The following is a 22042-nucleotide window of genomic DNA, read 5'->3' as shown; positions in this document are numbered from 1 at the left end:
ACCCACATGATCTATATACACAATGGGAAAATGTGCTTTCTTGCACGTTATTGATTAGTTTTTCTGAACCGTGATTAAGTGACATCTTCTGGTTAAGAACACTCTATTGCATTATATATTCTAGGCCTTAAAGCGGTGTCTCAGTATGCATGTGATATGAAGCAAATTAAGCAGCTTAACATTGTTTTGTTTACCATAGAAGAGCTTCAGACAGCTGACTTAAGTGTACTTAAACATTGTTTGAGACCCAGAGAGGAAATGAAAACTGCATGCTTTGGTTACAATAATTCAAACGTAGAACTGATGGAACAGTAAAGGGTAAAGAGAATGATTTTACTATATCTTATAGAAGAAAATATGTTTTTATTATAGATATTTATTAAGGGTATAATGAAGGAGTATAAAAGTTAAGTTAGTTAATTTCAGCACATGTTTCAGTCGCACCGTTGTCTTAGTGACACAGCAACAGACTTATTACTTGTCCCGCTGCTGACAGCACAATCTCAGCCAGATAAACTTCTGATGGCTCTGCGCTGGACTTTGCTTTAACTTAAAAAGGAAAAAAAAAAAGTAATGCTCATGCGCTCGTTCACGTGATTACGTTGTTTAATAGCACTGGAAACTGGCTAACAGCATATCTTTTAGACGCAACGGAACAGGGTGAAACCACAACATTGGATTGGTTGACGCTTCGCCACGTCATTGCAGCGCTGAGATACGCCTGAGGCCAGCTCAACTTTAATTAGTACAGTGCCACACCTGACACACCGATTAGTGTCGGAGGAGTCCGATTGTGGCTTCATGTCACCGGCTTCCATTGAAAATGACTTGAGGAATGTTGGTGTGTCGCTCATAGTGCCACACAGCCTTAGAAGGCAAACTCACTTAAATCACTGACTACCGCAGTTTACTGTGATTATAGCTTTTAACTCACGACAAGCCTCCGAGTCAATATACAGAATCAAACTAATACTGCTAATGTTCATTCATGATCTATGTAGCCTTTTGTGCTTAAGCACCCATGACCCCGAGCAGCTTCATAACGGCTGCGTGTGGTGCATTCAACGTATTCTTGACAGGCCAACACCACACCTCCAAAAATTTGCTGCCGCAGTCTGCTCGAGTACAGCTGTGAAAACTGTTACATAACCCTGCTGGCTAGCATCAAAGCCTGAGCAAAAGGACATGAAAAACCAGATAAAAAAAAACAGGGGGGGGGGGGGGGGGGCAGTAAATTGCCCATGACCAAAATCTTAGCAAACAGATCCAGCCAATCTGTAAGTGAGGCAGGGTGCCATTACTCAGTATCCTGAATCAAAGAGTCCACAGTGACAGGGGCAGTCCTGTCAATGTGTTTCAGTCCTGACAGATGAATAAATACAGATTTCGCATACTTTTAAATCTGAATGTGTACCCATTTCCAAAAGCATTTCCTCCAGTTGTGTCTTTCTGTTACAACCGTCCACAGGGATAATGGTGGCAGTAGGACGAGAGGGGATCAGGCCTAAGCCTATAAGTTCAGGAAGCTGCTGAAGCAGTTAGCCAAGGTCCCACTGTAAGCGGACATGTATGGGGCCATTATTGTAGCAAAAGTATTTGCAAATGAGTGTGGAGAGTTGAGTAACTGTTTCTCTATCCGTGTGTTCGTAATCAGAATGGTATGTAAAGAGATCTATAAATGCATGCTGAGATATGTGAATGTGTACAGGCCTCTGCCAACATGTATTCGGTAACCCTGTGGGTGTAATCAAAATTTCTATATGTAAAAAATATTTGCAAGGGTATTTGTAAATGTGCAGACTAATCTGTATATGTGTATATAGATATTATTGGCTAAAAACTCTTCTTTTTCTGTCTTTCTATAAGTGACTTTTGCTACACTTCTGCCGTGGCAAAGATCTGTAAATGCATGTGTCAATTTGCAAATGAGTGTGGAGATGTGTCTGTCCCGCTCTGTCCTCACTGTGCCTCTGTAAAATTACAGCCTACATACCATCAGCTCAGTGGTTATAAGCGCGACATTGCTGGGCCGCATAGCTATATCACACGACTGTATATTGTCTGTCATACTGATGTGGGGAGGAATTTAAAGGAGTTTATGTGGGGAGACTTCTGTTCAAGTCTCGGCCAACTGGTTCGCTTTGTACATCTGCAAAAAAAAAATGCTCCTAACTTTTTAGTTTTAAAATGCATAACTTTTGGTACGTATAAGCTTCGGGTCCACATTCATCTGGTGTTTTAAAAGCCCTAAAATGGAGATGTCTGAAACCGCTGCTGAAGCCGTTACAGTTTGAAAACTCAAATAGTTTTTGCCTGTACAGGCTGAAAAAGACCGTTGAAAACAATGACGCAGACACCCACGATCGCTTTTTGATTAGGTCTTATCAGTCACGACGTGTCCTTCCCCGATTCGTCTCGCCTACATCACACGATCATTTTCATGTTCACACATGATTCCTATTGTTTAGCTTGGGAAGAATGAGGTCCTTTGGGGTCACCAGCTATGGGCTATCCAGGTAGCCAGAGCAAGCTTAGCTGCTGGGTGCCTGAAATGTGCCAGGCTTTCACAACACAAGTCAGCGCTGGGCTGCAGTCCAAACCAGGATACCATTCTCAAAAGAGAGGAAGTAAGAGAGCAAAGAAGAGAGCGATAGAAAATAATAACAAGGGAGAAAAAGAGTTGATGCACTGCTGCTGTGTTGTAATTGAACAAGTTGAATCACTGTGCTTAAGAAGCTATGGTGTTATTCTATTTAATAGCATGTAAAAAAATGAATGAAAAGACATTGACAAGGAAATTAGGCCGATTCACTGTTGGTATCTGACCCAAAATTCCCATTTTTAGTTGTGTCCTACTTAAAAGTCCTCTACAGTACGACTTTCTCTCACATAGGCCTGCCCTCTCTGTCACAGGAAATTAAGGGAAGAAAACAAAGGGTGGTGAGGGTAAATTGTCCATACCTTACTGTTGCAGAGGCTGATTTATTGTCGGCAATCAGTAAACCCGTTCAGCATGTTTGACAGTAATGAAGTATGAGTGGTGAATGAAGTTCTCACTGCCTCCTGCAGAGCATCAAACTCTTGTTTCCAAATCTGTTTTGACCACTTGTGGCCCACCATTCAATTTAACACTGAAGATAAGTAGACCGCTATAGACGAAACTAATGAGTAGTATTCTTTTCTGTTGAGAGCAATGGAGGATTTATGGTGCAACATCTGGACTGAGCAGCGAGAGACAGAGAGAATGAAGGCAATGAAGCAGAGATACTTGAAGAGAAAGAGACATGTAGAAAGCAGACATCAAAGAAAGAAGAGATAGTCTGGAGGAAAAGGAAGAGGGTAAGTTGTGTGGGCGGGTGTTGGCTACACAGCCCTACACTCTTGCTTATCACGATCGGTTACTTACAAGCGCAGAACTATAACATTATTCAGTAATTTTACGATTAGGAGCCCTAATCGTAAAATAATTTGCTCACAACTTGTAGAATGTTGGTGACATTTAGAGCTGCAGTCAGTTTGAGTCAGGGCTGGAACAAACAATCATCCTTAATTAATTAAATCAAATAATTATTTTTCAAGCAGACAAGAAAATAAGACACTTCTTTTGTCTGACAACCATTAAACAAGACTAGGACTCTACAGCAATGCTAGCGGCTCAGTGACAGTTAGAGGCACAGTGGTGCTTAAAGCCAAATGTGAAAGTCAGCATATGCACCGTCCTGATGTTTAGCAGCTATATCTTAGTTTAGTGAGTTGGCATTCTTACTTTTGCTAATTAGCACTAAGCAAGAAGTAGAGATGAAGCTAATGGGAAAGTCAGATATTTGGTCATAAACCAAACTATTGGTTATTGCACTGCAGCCCTAAGGGGAAATGCATGTCCTGCTTATAAAATCTGTCCACAGACAGACAGAAATATGAACCGGTTAAGTACTCAAAAACCGCTTCTGTGGTAGTTCCTGCTACAGTAGGTGACTCCAGAAACACATTCTGCTATGACGACACACACAGACTTACAAAGACTAAACAATACCAGCATCACTTTCGCAGCTGGTAATATACTACTCTTCCAGCCACAACAATGCTATAAGACAACATGGATCTGCGTAGGCCGCGGAGGTCCTGAGTGATTTAAATTCAACAAAGCTGGAGCAAAATTGAGAAAAAAAAAACCCAGAAGCTTTAATAGAAACATTTCAAAGCTTCACAATGGCGGCTTATTTCTTAGAACGACCAGCTCTGACCTCAGCTCCACTGCCGTATCAGGGGCAGCCCTAACCCCAACAACAACTTAAAAGCGGCACACACTTTAAATGCCACAAGCGTTATCCTGATATTTGAATAACTGCCAACTCGTGGCAATAAATAAGCAATAAATATAGTCTGGCTGACCCGTTGCTTCTTCCACCACTCAGGTCTATTTCCAACATTGCTTTGGCAAGGCAAAAATTGGCACACTGTAACTCACAGCAACGCATTATCATCACAAGCTAAAGCGGCTTCAAAAATAGCAGTTTGGCCTTTGCGCTAGCTGCACTGAAAATAGACAAGCACCAGACACAGAGGGGCTTCTATTTTAAAGAATGACCACACGGTGGCTGAGAGGTGGGTCAATATTCCCAGACAAATTAATGACTAAGTAGCAAGTAGGACCAGGGTGACTTTCACTTCAGTCGATGCAGGGACTGAACAGCCTTTGAAGGAAAAAAAAAAATCTTTCTGCAGTTATTATATCAATAAATCAGATTACCCAGAATAAGAGCGGGTAAATGGAGTGTACTTGCATAGCACTTTTCCAGTCTTGCCACCAGTCAAAGCGCTTTAACACTACATGTCATTCACCCATTCACACCTATTAATATACTGATGGCAGGGGCTACCATGCAAGGTGCTATTACTAACCCAACATGCACACACCATAGGGGCAGTTTACTGAAGCAAATTGGGGTTAAGTGTCTTGCCCAAGAACACATCGACATCAACATGGACTGGAGGAGCCGAGGATCCAAACTGGGGTTGCAAGATAAAGAGAATGAGAGAAAACAGACAGACGGAGTAAAAGGTTTAAGAAAGACAGATCTACCACCGTACTGCCCCTGCAGCACACCCCATGTGTCCTGCACAGACACCCGTCTGTGATAAAGACAGCCACCAATCAGATTGTCAACCAGCTGCTTGCTTAGTCAGGATGATAAACACAGTCTACGCCTGTTCTACCTAAGGCAGTGTTGATACCGATGCATGCTGGACCAGCACAACATCACCAATCCAGACAGTTCTTTCATTTGTTGCTATTTATATACAGTAGCTGCGGAATCAAGTGGACACAAGATCTCAAGGGCTTCCCAATGTTGACTTTGGAAAACCAAAATGTCCGTCACAGCCAGGTGTACAGCAAAGGCCTGGTCAAGCCCACTCTGTTGAATCGCTGAAGTCCTCAGCGATGACGAATTCAAGCTGTCCTTACGCCAGAGACATGATTAGAATTTTCCTTTTAAACTAGACAATTGGCAAAAATATTATTGTACATTTTTTCCCTGCCGTTTGACTAAGAGGAGGCAGCCCTAACATGCTGAATGTTTATTGAAGAATTGGTAGACTAAGTTCAACTGAAATTCCTGGTAAAGTCATTGTGTATTATGCAACTACTGGCAACTACTGTTGACAACTCTGACAGTTTGCGATCCACAAAGCTGAACACACCCTGCCATCAGCTTGAAATAGAAGTGTATTTCATTTTCTGATCTTGATTCAAGTATGCAGCAGTAGCTTGCCAAACATACAAAAAGAAGTGGGTCACCGAGGACTATAAAGGCTGGACTGTACCCGTACTGAATATCATTAATGGTGTTTTTACCAAGGCCAAATGAGGCCATTATCAAGTTTTCCCTCAAACCAGCAGGCAGAGATTATGAGATTACATGAGGTGTAAGTCTGAATGACAGCTTTGAGGGGTTGAATGTTTGCCACATATTCAGTAACCTTGGTCAGGTTAATCATTGACCGGTCTATGGCACAAGGTTCTCTGCGTTGTCTGGTGACAACCTATGACATTGCCAGCTGTACACCTGCAGCAATCGGGGCTGCAAATGCATACAGAGGGTTTTTTTATGTGTGGACGTGGGTGCATATCTACACATGCTTTAGCAAAAAAAAAAAATCTGATGCAAATCTGATTTGATGAAATAACATGCATTTCCATATAACATTATGCAAATATATACAATACCTTAAATACACTGGCAATTGTTCTAAAGCAATTTTTGGCGTCCACACCATGAGTCTTCAAGGACAAGTGTCATCTCACAGAGGCTGACAAAACTGTTAAAGCTCAATAAAAGATATTAAATGAATAAATAAATAACTCCTGGTAATCATTAGGTGAGAACTCGTTGAGGCTTTGCCATATGAAATGAGTGTTTGGGCTTTATCAGGTGCTCTAGAGTAGTAAAAACCTAAGTTACAGATGTGTGTCCAAACTCAAAGTTGACATGGATTCAAAGTGTCTTCAACTCTTCCTCCTTAGAAGCACTGAAGATCACATTCAATTACTTTTTAGAAGCCCAACTTTGAAACTAATTGCACTGAGGAATTATTTCTTGCATTTCACACTGATCCCCAAGCTTTAAAAGCTGGCACAGTGCTATTGCACATTAGCCATGACCCTCGGCAAATCAAAAGAACTGCAGCTCTGGTACTGTAGGGTTTCATCGAGTTGCTCACACTTCATCAGGTTGGAGGCTCGCTGCCAGAGGGGTCTGAACCGGCGGTCTCCTGCTGAGTAACCCTGGTTACTCTGCCACCCTGCTGGCACCGATCAGGTGGAGGGAAGACTCCGAACCTTTGTCTCTTGAAAAATAACCCATAGAAGAGCAAACTGTGCATAGTCACTCCACTTCAAAGCCGTATTTGTACAGACTCCAATTTATACTTCACGTAGTCAATAAAATGTCATGAGATTGACAGCCTTTATCAGGAGATCCTAAAATATTTGAAATTTGCACTGGATTTTATGCAAAATTGTAAATAGCAGACAAAAATAACATGTTCACAAACTGAGATTCCACAATCCCTTTAAGAACATCTTACTTCCGTTTGTGGGGAAGATAAAGAGATGAGCTTACAGTGATCACTGAACCTTGGCAATCAAACCCAGGCACATCGGGACAACTTTTCCTTGAGTCCAAATCAGCAATCTCCCACAAGCAAGGGACGTGTGGACAGAAAGACGAGCGTATTCCTTCGACAGATGAAGGGCATTCCCCTCCTTGCTGACTCGGAAAGGAGGGATTAAAGATGATCGCATCTATGTTAGGCGAGAGAAGAAGAGTTGGCAACCCACATTCAGGCAGACAGGCTGCTCAACATAAACGGAGCAACAATATATCTCACATTCTAGCAAGCACTCAAACAAAAAAAGAAATCAGACTGACAAGAAAGAGTACAGAAAAGCACAGAATGGCTCAGTGCCCAACTGCTCCGAGGGTTTTTACAGTAACAGGCTATCACGGGAAAGCCGCAGAGGCAGCAAATTCCATCAACTTGATTCATTGATCAGAAAACAAGTCGAGACACGTCAGACTTCACAGGAATTGCAGTGAAACTCGGCACTAAGAAAGTCCTGGTATATTTATGTGTTCCTGTAGGAGCCTTCAATTTGTTTCCTCATAAAGATAAAAGTCAAACGGTTTTTTTGCACTTGTTTGTCCACAGATAATGAAACGCATTCATCATGCAAAAAGAGGAATGTAGAAAGAGGAGGGTGGGAAGATATTGAATGTAAATATTTGGACCAAAAAAAAACCATATAAAGTCTTCCTGAATTTTGATTGTAAAGAAACAATGTGTATATATATATATATATATATATATGCATATTACGATTGCAAAATCACAGAAATAGTATTGATATATTCATTCCTGGTTTACTACACTGATTGATAGGACCAGATTCAACGAAAAACTGAATATACCATTGACAGATGTAGAGATACTTGAAGGGTATTACCGCGTAGGCTTACAAGACAAGAAACTACTGAGCTTCCATAAAATAGCTTTACCATAGCCAAGCCATACGTTTATGAGTGAGCGAGGTAATCGTTTATGCTGTGATCAATTGCTGAATTCATTGACTGAGATAAGTTGGGATCTGCCTGATTCAGCTTATGAATCTAAAAAAAAGAAAAAAGGAAATTAGATCTCATGATATTGTTATTTTTTAGTTGGTCTCTATTGATTATAATCAATGGTGAACAGATTGGTGACAAGTTGAAGGAAAAATGTGAATAAATGGGTAGATGGTCTGTCCACCGTCATCATCATCACCAGCAATAATTACATTAATTGGCCAAATGTGTGTTCAAAAGAAGGGGGGAAGTTTGTGCATGCATGCAGGAAGCAGAAGTTGTAGAAGAAAAGAGCATTTTGTTTTCTTTCTTTTTGGTGTTGCTGGTGGGTGGAATACCTAACCACTTCCACCAACCAGTTCCCTGGGGAAACCCTGAGATGGTTGGCACAGTTTCTAGTTTATGCAAATTTTATAATGTTTTTGTGTTATATCTGCCAATTACCACATTTCCAAAAAACAAAAAAGCCATTTAGTGCTCATTTTCAAACACACTGGCCACAATACAAAAGACAAACAGGGTTCTCTGTATGCTAATTAGGTGTTCAATTAGAAATTCTGAGAACTTTTTCAGAAACAATTTCTCAGAAGAAATACCAAAATAATAACAACAACATCATCTGAAATAAGAAGCTTTACTTCCTTTTTTTACCCACTTTGCCCCAAGAGGGAAAAAGGGCAGCGTCCTGAGCCAGTCTAGCTGCTAGACAGCTCACTTCCTGTTTCCTGATGGAGTTGTTGCTAAACATAACAAGCACAATCCTTTGTTTATGAAGTACAGTAAGTCAGATCAGTCTGGGCTATATTTATGCTCACTCCTGACCTATCAGAGCAACGGATTTCATGTGAACGGAGCAGAGGAAGCATTTGTGGCAAAGAAATAGACTGCTGCCCTCACAAACAGACTATAGCAAGCCATATTAACATTGAATCAGTAGGAATAACGAGTAACTACTTAGTGGTGGGAATTATATTTTAACATGTCCAAATGTCATATTAGATACCTCAAATATAACTACACAAATATAATTACCACTGATTACAAATGTATTTTCAGATATCTGAAATTTAAATTTGACTATTCAGAGTTAAATTATGAATATCTAAAATGTAATTTATGATATATATAATGTAAGAACAAGTGTAAATATCTATAACGGACATGCATATGAATTGAATTGTTGAAATCAATAATTAACATTTTGTAGATAATGATAATAATCAGAATTGCAATGAATCAAAATGACATAATAAGTATTTCAACTTGGAATTAAAACAGATCAAAATTGTATTGTAAATATCTGTCAATGGTAAAAGTTGACTAGTCACAGATATCTACAATTAACATTTCCACTAGTAAGAAATTAATATTTTATATAAAGAATTAACATTTTGACTAGCTTGGAATTCTAACAAATTCTAAGTAAAAAAGCAATTGTTGATATCTGCATTTACTATTAACACTACTGATTAAATGTCAATAAACAGATACGATTATTAAATTAATGCGGTCTATTTATGGTATAAATGTCTCAAGCTGAGCTAGGTCACACTGGTACACAAGCCATTACATTTATGACATAGGGAGAGATATGCAGGGACATTAAAGCATAGTGCTGACGGCCATCACATGCTCATTAGACAAGGATGGGTTTAGAGAAAAAAAAACTATCCACCAAAGATCTTGTATTCTATTCTGAGTATTAGTAATCTACACCAAGAAATGCCTCTCAGCTAGCTTTGCCAAGCATCCACAGCCGTCACATGATGTGCAATGAGGCATTTGTGAGTGCATATGTTTGTCTGCTCATAGTGCACAGTATGTGGGTGTAATGTGTAGAGATGCATCGGCAGCAGTTTTCTTGGCCGACTGCAATTTTAGATTTTTTTCAAAGTCCGACCTGCCGATTCCGATTTCTGTTTTAAGAACTATAATTGACAGCGAGGTCCTAGACTAACTTTTTTCACCACTGTCCCGAAAAATAATTTCAATCATCCCTAAGTCAGTGTAAACTGTCAAAAATGATTTAACGTTATTGTAATCTATTGTGGTTATTTGCATAGAAACACCGAATTTAAACGATAAACGACTGTATATTTGCTTTAATTAAAAAAACTTGGCTTTAGTAGATTTAATTATGTTTTATAAGCTGGTTAGAGATAGCGTTAGGACGTAAAACAGGTCATAAATCTCTCTCTAATATCTAGTTTATATTGCTGTGCTCTCCCTTCAGACAACTGGTTTTATTCAAGTTTCTCGCCACAATTTTACAAGATTAAATTTGAACAAATCATGATAGCGATATAATTTACCTTCTCCCAATATCATTTTTAGTGAGTAGAGCTTGAACGCACCATAATGCAAGTCAATGCAACCTCTGTTAACATTAGCTCCGTAATAAGTAGAACTGTGCATATATATATATATATATATGACAACCTGTTATGTGATGGAAAAGTGTCATACTTAATCCATCAAAACTAAGCAAATTCCATCTGCTTAGGATCTTGGGCACTCTCTGCCCACCTCAAGGGACACACATCCCGAGACAACAACAAAAGAAACATTAAAAGGATAAAGAAGAGAGTGATTGAAAGCTCCAGAAAAAAAAAAAAAGCTAGAACGTGGAGTTAGTTAAAAAAAAGAAACTACTCTCTAAGTTCACTAAAAATGTTTACATTAAACATACATCACAATTTAACTACTAGACATGACTGATGTCCTGTACGCAGTAGGACTGTTTCTTCATAACACACTATGGCAAGTGTCTCTTTTACTTCATTTAATTTTGTACTTCTTTCCATATTTTGCAGTGAATAAAAAGACTAGCTTTGTCCTGCAAAAACAGGTCAAAATCAATCATGTAACATACATAGGCCTTAGATAGGTTCACGACACCAAACACCAGCGTAAACATGCCAGCAGACACCAAAACAGCCTTAAAAGAGAACCAGCTTGGCTGCTAAGAGGCCTAGACCTCCTTTAGCTCTCTGAACTACAGTGAACCCAACCGAAGCCTACATCAAAGACTCAGTACAGTAGAGCTCTGAAGAGGCGAGAGCGAGCAAGGCAGACAGAGGGAAGAAGAATGACGAGATAGAGTGAATGAAAGAGATATTGTTGGGAAATGCGTCTTGGGCGTTGATTAGATCGGACATGTCCGCTGTAAGTTCAGGCCGCATGTATTAAGCCTCTTTAAAAAGGCAAAGTATAGCGATATGGAATCCACTTGATCTTTCAGCTCCACAATGACGAAAAGTTGGAAACACCTGCTTTTGAAAATCTGACTTTACACAAGCCTCTGGAAGCCATCATACGAGTCCAAAAGCAGGCTAACATGCAAAAAGTGTATGCAAGTGATGAAGTCCGAGGGGGGGGGGGGGGGGGGGGAATAGAAAGTGGTAATTAAACAGTAAGATTCAGTGAAAGGTAAAGAAGAGTGACATGTTCTGCATACAGCAAAGGTTATCAGAAAGTCTATTAAGCAACAGGAACTCAAACAAACTATGTGAATTGAGGTTGGCATAATCTTAGAGATTACAAATCCAGGAAACTGAGTCAACAGACAAGAGTCTGACCTAGCTTGGCTGTAGGTTGTTTTATCGGGCTGTTATGAAATGGCTATCGAGGACACTTACAGTAACATTTGAAATTCCCTGTATGCAGTTTTTACTAAGCATATGGCTTGTTCAAAAATAACTGTGAAACTTTATGTAAAACAATGAACATAAAAAGGACTGACTTTGTATCACAACATAATACATACATGCGATATCACATGTAAATAATCAAATTGATGTTCAGAGGAATAAACTATGTTCCACTGTTAATAATCACATCAGACAAAAGTCGTCACAAATGTAAAAACTCCATTTAAAAGTTTTTAATTGCAATTTAGTTTGGAATCATTTGGACAACAGAGCTTTGTGAAATGATGACAATGCAATTAATGATGCTGTTGAATTACCTGCCAGACCTCGCATGTGGTTTCTAGAAACGTGTTCAAACGCTGACGCGCAGTAAGTGACTGAATCATCACAATCACCAGCATCATTATCTCGTTTATTCATATTCATGGTCCTCGCCCAACTACTACTGAAATCCCTCACAACAACTCGTGTTTATGTTTTTGTTGCATGATGTCTCCCTTCTATTGGCCACTTGGATCTGTCCCCAAAACTGTGAATAGACCGTCCACTTTGTTCTGAGGCTTCTATCCAGGAAGGCCACATATGTCTCAGGCTGTGATCCGTCTGTGCGAGCTGTTGAAAATATTTATGTCAGTTTCAGGGTTTTCCCAGCCACTATACGGGAAAGGCACACGGCCCAAATGTTTTTGCTCCGTGTGAACACAACAGCAATGTGGGGAGCATCTCAACGAGCCGAAGCACTGCGCAGGGAAGGGGTGGTGAGAACGAGGGTGCCGTCATTTATCTATACATGGTTCACGCTCCGCAAGATCTACGCGTCATCAACCTGTTAACATGGGCGTTGATAAGAAAAGCAAGAGGCTCCTCGACACACTCGCGCTAAAAAGCCGGTATTGTGTTGGAATGCAGGGTTGGAACTGGTTGTTTACCAATGCGTGATGATAAGCACTAATAAAACAATTATTACTATCATTAGCAATATCCTTTTTGTAAAATAATTAGTGAAAATTCTGAAGCTGCTCTTTTAAGTTATAGAATATGATTTTACAGGGAAAATATTTCTGGGAAATTAAATGTTCAATTGAAGGCTGTGATATGGGTAAAATAATACATTCATAATTTAACTAGAGTTCTGTATAAAATGATGTACAATTGCATAGTTCCAAGTCAAAGACTTTAGACCCTTCCATAACCCAGAGTGGGAAAAGTCTTAGGTTGTTCTGCTATTTTACACAAATGGTTAGCATTTCACTTTGGAATGAAACGCCACTTTAAAATATGTTGATGTAGCAAAATAAAATGTAGAATACATGTTTACACTTTAGAACATTGCATGCAGCGCATTGTTGCAGGACCCTTGTGGCCTCTTAATGTGCTCTTAATTTGTGTTAATACAAACGTTAAAGTAGCTCATGTGCTAAGATGCTTCCATCAACATCAGGTTAGGCTTTGAATAAAAAGTTGCACCAGAGGGACATGAAACATCAGACTGGCCAAAATAACTGTACAAACAATTTAAATAACCTTGTTTCCAAGTTTACATAATACCAAAAAGTTATTTAATGAGGAGCACAACGTTCACTGAATCATCACAACTTTACCATCAACAAAGCAGAACACAATACTTTTTTAATGATGCATTACCAAAAATTATTCATTTAGGATTCAATACTAATTTTAACACACTCAAAACTTCAAACGAAAGCACAAACTGCTTTAAAAAGATGCTTACATGTGTGGGTGAGTGCCTCCTTTGACATCCAGAATCTGCAGCACACTTCTAACATACGTGTATGTGTGTGTGTATGTGTGTATGTGTGTGTGTGTGTTGCATGACATCTTCTTGTTTACAGGTTTTTAATGCCTGTGTGAAATAGGAAGAGCCATCAGGGGTGAGTAGGTAAGAATAAAAATGCGACTGAGTGACCGTTTAAGCAGAGAGAGGGAGCAGCACACAAGAGCAGATATGTACACGTGGCCTTCCAGCATCCCTGTGTGTGTACACACACACACACACACACACACACACACACACACACACACACACACACACACACACACACACACACACACAGTCTTGCTCTGGCACACACTGACGCATGCAGCACAGCAACATGGAGGAGTTTGAATTCACTTTTTAACCCTTGGTATGCGTCACTATGACTCACATATTTTAAGATGAAAAAAATGAATAGGCGTGAAGTACAGAAATCTATGTACTGTACAGGTAAACGTTAGCTGCTGCATGTAAAGAAAGTAAATGAAGCACAAGTAAAACATATACTATATACTTAATGGAAGAAGTATCATGCTACTTAAGTGCATCTTAAACAATTGGTCTCAAACAATGTTTCAAGGCCTTATTTCACCCTGAGCATGAAGCAAAAACATTTGTCCATCTGATTATCGGTTACATAACGAGAGGCTTGAGCCAAGCAACATGAATGAGCCAAATCGTGTTCCAACTGTGCTGAAAATTCCCATAGAGCAGCAAGGTGGGCTCCATGATATACAGTACATGGAGACAGCTGCTATGCTAACACATGTGGATACCATTCATTGTCCTGTTGTCATTCCTACTGTGAGATACAGTATACATCAAATGTGTGCAACAGTTATGTTGTGTTGAGTTGCGTTATCAACAGCTAGTGTGCATTAAGTAGTCATATGCAGAACAATATTACGCAATGTGCTTAGAGGCACCGTCACGCAACAATACTGTGTCTACAGTAAGCCTCACAGTCTGCATTTAATATACAAACACACTCCGCAACAATTAGTCTTATTTCACTTAAAAATGAAATACAATCTAAATTACTCAACGTGATATTTTGTGGGATATGTTGGATCATTGAGATAATTTGTGCAGCATGATAATTTCAGAGAACATGATAATTTCAGAGAAGAGAAGAATTAATTATTGCCAAACTATGCATGTCTGTTGGTCCATTGGTAAGTCGTTTAGTAGTTTGTTTTTGCCATTTGTTTTTACTGTAATGTGGGTTTTTTTTAGACCTTGCAGAGTGTTGGTGCCCTGCATCACAGACACACAGCACGGAAACACACACCATGCTGGCGCAACAAGCATCAACATACCAGGAAGCAGTTCCCCTGAAAAGGCAGCACTGTGGCACAGATTCCTGGTGCAACCGAAATTTGTTTTTTTAAAAACAACACTTTGTTGTTTGAATGAATTATGAAATTATAAAAAAACACCCAGAAAAGAACACTCCATAAAGTCATTAAAACAGCAGCTCATTAGGATGCCATCTTTGCATTTGTACAAAGCTTTGTCTTCATTAATCAAAACACATCTTGTGATCTGCCCATTCAAGCCATGGTCACAAAGATGCTCATAACACAGAAAATACATATCTCTCTTTCAGAGTTCTACTCACAGCCATTTCAGTTATCAGATCGGAGCTGAAGCGAGGCGTGTCCACCATGAAACTTGTCATTCTCACTGCATGTCCACGACTTTCTCACACATTAAACACGACCATACTGCATCCTCAGCAATGCACACATCATGTTTTCTCAATGAATCATTTCCTGTAGGAATAACACAGTTACGTAACTGTGATATCTTTATAACGAGCACCGTGTTACAACACAATTTTCGGAAAAATACCAGAGGGCGGAGCACGGACAAATTATGGCGAGATACTGTGTATGAGAAAAACTTCACAACTGTGCCCGAAATAATATTGACTTTCAACATCGGATTGCGAGCAACCACAAAAGAGAAGGCGCTCTAGGTTACTTCAATAACCAAAGACACAAAATGTAAAATATGTATCACTGTCATCAGGGTGACTATATTCCCTTCCTTATTTACCTGTATTTCTTTCCACAACTGTCTCTTTCCAACCTAGCAACTAATTTATTACCTCATCTGCCTTCTCTGACAATATTTGTGTAAATACAGGAGAATTTATTCCTGTATTACGTTTGTCATGGCATTCCGAAAATGTGATGTGATGTGGATAAATTGGGGAAATGTGTGTCCTGCTGTGTCTGCCTATTGGAGGCGATAAGCGCCAGATGCTTTGCAACCCAGGGGTGCTAGCACTTCCCTCACAAAACAACAACACCTGTGAGTACTCTTTTTGGGGGGCTTATTGAGGGGATGTTTCTTTTGTGCTTGAATCACACAGACTTGGGCATGACCCCTGTGAAACGCACCGACTGCTTTCATTTAACAAATGCAAGGTGTCCCACAGGGAACTGAAGTACCCTGATACATCACTCTGAGCTTTATGTGATTTCAGGAGCATCAACGGAGACCAGATATTTCTGTGGCTGCGGGTGACCAAATCACAGCCCTATTTTGCCCAGGTAATTCTGACTGCAGTGGATTGTAAACATAAATAGTCACAATGGTAAAACCCAGTGGTGGGCGGTCAGGGCCTGCAAAGCCTTCTCTGCTGGCCTAAACAGAATCACAAAGTTATAACTATTTTGTAATTTAATAATTTTTCTTAAATACACTACATGTATTATAATTTATACAAATATTTTTCCCATTATCTTATTTTCTCATTGCACAGCTACTGTCTTCCTCAGTTGCTCTGCTTCCAGTGCAGCTTGTTTTAAGTAGAGATTTTATCCAATCAGATTTCACCTCTGTGTGTCTAGGTAAGAAGAGAGGCCCGAGGCCTTCAGACTTACCAGTGCTTCCATGTGCAGTTTAAGTAAATGGGGACGATATTGTTGATAGTCATAGTCTTCAACCAATCAGATCTTTAGTTTGACATGTTGGGCGTATTCTTTGACGTGCCAGAGCCTTCTAGCTGGCCTACGAGTACGTCATCATTATGTGCAGCTCAGTTTTCAGGTGCAGTTCTGCAGTGAGGTGCAGCGTGCGCTGTGATTGGTAAGTGGGCAAGCACGTGACTATCGTGAAATGAAACGTAAGGTAGCCATCAGAGCTTAGTTGGAGTAGTAAGAGTTCAAATTGAAAGATATGGAAGAAATTATGATTTTTTGCATTTTGCTTGGTGTGGATTCTTTATATTTTTTACCTAGCTTTGTTTTTTAAAACTCAATGGCTGAAGGAGGAGGAGAAACGGATTTGTGAGTTGGGATTTAACCGTGGCATTAAACTCTTTGTCAACAAAGAAGGGAGGATGGAGTTTGTCTTTAAGTGAACAACATGTGGTAAGTGAACTGCGTTTGTTTTTTTACATCTAATATCTTAATGGCCCGTGCCCTCGAGTGTGTAGCAGAATGCGTGTTGCTGCTGTTGTTTTCCCGTTAAGCTAGTTTAGCGTAGCCTCCCAGAACACACGTGCGGTAACTCAGCTTTTTTTGTTTTTTTTGTTCCGGGTTCAGAGGTCATACAGTCCGTTGCCTCCTATGTGAGCGCAGAAAACATTGTATTTCCTACAATTTAAGCTGCTGCATTTTCCAAATGCACTAGTATTATTCAAACGTATTGTTCGGTTCGTAAGCCTCGTAACGGTTTCATTTGAATACGTGTATTGATACACCCCTAGAAACAAATAACCGTAGCTGTGTCGTCATCATGAGGTTAATAGGACAGCAGTGAAGGCCCAGGTATAAAATGCACGGCCCGCCACTGGTAAAACCCCATATAAATCACTTTTAATCTGGTTCTGTAGGTAGATAGATAGATAGATAGATACTTTATTCATCCCCAGGGGGAAATTTGTAGGACCTGAGGACTGATGAAATGATGCAATTACAAACACTTTATATTGTTTTGTTGTATTTTGCAAGAAAGAAAATTGGGAATAACCCATATTTGTAAATTGAATGCCTGTTCATTGAATTGATTTTGTGCTGAAATTCACTCCAAAGATTGCAGTGATCAACCAACAAGTCAAGCCAAATAATGGCATTAAAAGTCCAATCCAGTGTGTTTGGCCTCTGGGGTCAGACTGCTAACAGCTTAAGGACAATGTTTATTTTTCTGACACAGTGTTTGAGTTTAGAAAAGTTGGCAAAGATGTCAAAAAAAAAAAAAGGGTCACCAAGACCTAGATCACAGTTTCTACTCTGAGAAACGTTTCACAGATAAGACTGCCGTAGAGTATGAATAACCGCCAACTAAAATGTACACTCAAATTTGCACACATTTTAACATTTACAAAAGAACAGCAAATACCCTCCGAGCACACAAATACAAAGTCAAGCATAGCGTGAAAGAAAGCAAAGTAATTCCATGAGACCTACCTGGAGAAGCCGACAGAAAACGTTGACAGGGCTGCAGCAGAGGGGAGCCCATCATCACCCCTCTGTAGCCCGGATGACTCTCCAAACCGGTTCCCCCTGGCCCAGGTCTCCCCCACCAGAGGCAGGTTTGGGTACAAGCCAAAAAGCTCCTGGTCTTGTAGGGCCACTGTGGAGGACGGGTTGGCTCTGTAGTGGTAGCTAGATCCTGCTCCTACGCTCAAAGATGAGGGCATGGTGCCACCTCCATGGTGAGAGCTCATGCTGCTCTGGAGACACTGCGCCTGGCAGAAACCAGCGCCGTCCTGCTTCTCCTGTTTGACAACACCAGGAGTACGGATGTGGATGAAAGAGTCGTCCGGATCCTTCTCTTCCTTGATCATAACGCTGGAGAGAATTGATGCAGGCTGCTGTTGATGGTGAAGCTGATGGAGAAGGTGGTGCTGCTGGTGTATGGGCTGGTGCTGCTGATCCGAGCCATTCACACTGGTACAGTTCACTCCGTTTCCCATGACAGGTTTTGTTTCCTTTAGCAAGCCGCTGACAGCACCGCCACCACCACCAACCCTGCTGTCATGTAGGATGTTATCCAAGTGTGCCACTTCCGAATCAAAATCAAAATCGCTGATTTCTGGCAGGGAATTAGGAAGGTCCAGGTCTTGCCAAATTTCGTTATCCTCGATTTGGCGACTGCTGTTGTCATCCAAATCACAGGGACCTGCGCCAGTGTGTCCGCTGTAAGTTTCCGGGTCTTTATCCGGAGACAAATTAGCCTCCTGCTTGATGTGCTGGGGGAAAAGGTCTGGCAGAGGGAGGTTGCCCAGGATGGAGGAGACTGAGGCGCTTATGACAGAGGTGGCCCTCCGGTCCAGATCGGAAATACCGTGTTTCAGCAGCGGCAGGTCGCCCTCCATGTTGAATCCGCCAATATCCTGGTGTTGTTTTGGCATTCTAATGATTTTACCCTCCTTCATGTCTGACCCCTCAAACAGGACATGATGCTGAGGGGAGTCAAAGAGGCCTCCAAGCTCCCCCTGGTCTTTGGTTCCACACCCTCCATTTCGGCCCACTGTGGGCTGGAGCAGAGACCCCTGGCCAGGCGGGTGCGTTGCAGACTGGAGCAGTGAACCAGCTGTGTCACCTGTACCTCTGCATTCTCTGTCTCCTGTCTCTCCAAATGTCAGGCTGTCGTCTCGATTACCGTTGCGCTTCAGTCCACCCTGATCCATTTCTTTATCCCGACAGGACAGTGAGGATGAGTCAAAGAGTGCACAACAAACACAGAGAGAGAGAGAGAGAGAGAGAGAAAAAAGACATGGTTAAGCTATAAAAAAAGAGTTGATGCTGGATCAGATGATACATACACAGTAGAGATACACAGTAGAGAGAGATATATATATCTCACACATACATAAATCTCTCATAGATCATTCACAGTGATAGCTGTCTTGAAACATCTGCAATAAAATTGTGTTATGGTGCAGTTTAAAAGCACTAATGGTGCAAGGTCCATACATAATATTATGCCTCTGCCTACACTATTCTCTTATTTATGGATTACTTTCAAGAAATGACAGCAGTCGTATTTAACCGGCCATATCCTCCTCTCACACCCACACTGGAGAAATATGGCAGAGGCACAAATGGCACAAACCAGGCTAAGAAAAAAAAAAAGGAGACCACAGCCATTACATAACATGACTGACTATAATGCTCATGTTATTTCTTTGAACTGTGCCCTCCACTCAAATCAAGCGTCAAGAAGCGCAAGCAATGCTCAGGCATACGTTGTGTAACAGCCAGTGCCACCGACAATCCCAGATACAGCCGAGCATGTGTGCAACAACACACATCTGTCGAAGGAGATTAACGCACTCAGGGTCTCCGGGCATTTGCAGCAGTCACCAATAGCTGTCTCTCTCCATTTGCAACAGAGCTCAAATTAACAACTCAAGTCAAAACTCCATTTACAAAATAAGAAATGTAAATAAAACTATAACACAATCAAATGAATGCAAGCTAAACCATGTGGCAACAACCTGTGCAAAGAAGAAGCTCTATGCTGTTTATACTGCGGCTCACTCATTTGAATCCCAATAGTTAACAGAAGCTGTCACCTGCGTCAAATTCTGTTTCAAAGTCAGTGCCTCTGACTAAATATTAAAAAACCGGGACATTCTGAACTTCGTCTACCATTTATATGCAATAAAAAAAGTTACATTGAATTAACGCATTGGTAAAGACGGCTGGGCCATTTCCTGTGAATTGGCTCTATAATACGCTTGTGGCTTGAAGCAGCGGTCGAAGAAGGCATGACTCCATAACCTGCAGCACATATAAGATGTATGGGGCTATAAGGGCAGCGGTTTACGGCATATAGCTGCTGCTCTGTGTTATACGTGAGGTTCAATGACCCATGGGGGGGGGGGGGGGGGGGGGGTCTCGAAGATCTTCCTGCAAAAATTAGGAAAGATATATTTATAGCAAACTCCCTTGTGGAGAATTAGACTTTTGTTTTGGTCATAGGTTTTATACACTTTTAATGTATTTTAATGGCAGTACAGCATTCAGCCTGGGACACACAATCTGTCTTAATTGAGATTGCTGTTTTTAAGAGAAGTTAATGACGATCGTTGGTGTATCAAAGTCCCCTGAAGTTTGGAGTTTCCTGACTTGCCATAGGCTACTGTACTTTTCCCACCAAACGGCACAACACATCATTACAGCATTAGTGTAACCTGTTGGCTGCGATGGGAAATTGCACCGATCACATGCCCACGGCCGGAGATAAGCTGACGTTTGTCCAACCGGTTTTCTTTTTCTTCCTTTTCTTATACAAAAAATAAGACGGTTGCTCCGAGCGCTGGTTAGGGGATCTGTCAGCGGGGCGCACGGTGCAGGGTTGTCAGTGCGCACACCACGCAGCATCGGGGACGCTCCTCGTCGGCCTACCTCCGGGAGGGGGGGGGGGGGGAAACAACCAAGCGTTTGCCTCCCTCGATAATTCTCCAGCGATACAAACAAGTGGTTGTTGCAGTATAAGAAGATCGTACCTGTAGTGAGAGGATGCGCTTCTCCAGTTAGGTCATCTCCCGTCAGTCCAAGTTGGAAAACATATGAGAAATAACGCGACGTCAAAGCTCTCGATTAAAACCCGGTCCTTGCAGCAATGTTGCGCGGTGAACTGTCAGTTGGGTTTGTCGCCGCCTCTCTCCCCGCGCGGCAGGAAAACATCGTCCGCAATATCAACTATTTTAGAACTAAAGTCAACAGCGTCGCTGACCTGGCTGGCGCAGTCGAGATCCACCGTGTGTGTGCGCGTCTGCTTGCCCGATCTGTCGATAACTTTTGACGCACGTCGCCGGTATGAGAAAAAAAAAGAAGAAAAAAAAGTGATCGATCGCCTACTCGCTCGCGATTTCAGGGTAATTCCGCAACGATTCCACAGATCTGCGCCGCGATATTCGGCTCTTGCGCCATTAAACCCGTGAGTACATCAAAGTTATATAATACAGCCGTGCTGCCCTGGCGTACTCAACTGAAAACTCAGGCAGGGCAGGGCGGACAGTTAGTGAAACGGTGTCAAGCTCAATGCACAAAAGTTGCTCGCTTCTGCTTTGTCCTTTCAGAATAAAAGCCTGTGTTGTTGCCTTCGTCGATTAAAGTTACATGGTTAGAATATATGAAAAACAATGACGTACGAAGCTATTTTAAAGTGGTTTTTTTTTTACCACAAAGGCCAGTTTGGGCATAATACACGGCATGATTTAGTTTTTTTTATTCTGTTCTGTTTTTTAAGACGAACATTTTTTTTGCTTTTATTTTAAAGCAGATATAGCGCTGCTTTCTGCCACCTTCTGTATATGTGTGGTAGCTTGACGCAGCTGCTAGTTTGACACTTGCCTGTGAACGCCCCCTTTCCCTGTTGAATCTCTCTGCTGAGGAATCTGTCAAAACGTGTCTCCGTAGGCCTTCGCTGGGAGGACCTATAGGTAGTAATTTGTGATCTGTCACCTTCAACCACCAAAGTTAGTGCAAAGCCCTTTATAGTGTTGAGTTCCAAAAGTTAAG

General features: G+C 41.2%; 1 protein-coding gene across 2 annotated transcripts in view; it reads right to left on the bottom strand.

Annotated features, from left to right (window-relative positions):
- The window catches only part of LOC306704918 (glucocorticoid receptor-like), a 59513-nt gene extending 38042 nt beyond the window's left edge, over positions 1-21471 (bottom strand). For both annotated transcript variants that reach the window (XM_079171523.1, XM_079171524.1), the window contains exons 1-2: positions 21025-21471; positions 17975-19202 (exon numbers count right to left, since the gene is read on the bottom strand). In XM_079171523.1, coding sequence (XP_079027649.1) covers positions 17975-19200 — 1226 coding nt within the window. In that variant the 5' untranslated portion in view covers positions 19201-19202; positions 21025-21471. The remainder of the gene's footprint in view (positions 1-17974; positions 19203-21024) is intronic.
- Between the last annotated feature and the right edge of the window lie 571 nt (positions 21472-22042).

Source organism: Pholis gunnellus, assembly GCF_910591455.1.
Source record: "Pholis gunnellus genome assembly, chromosome: 13".
Taxonomy (NCBI): Eukaryota; Metazoa; Chordata; class Actinopteri; order Perciformes; family Pholidae; genus Pholis; species Pholis gunnellus.
The sequence above is the reverse complement of the archived record's forward strand: the minus strand, read 5'-3'. Positions and strand labels throughout refer to the sequence as shown.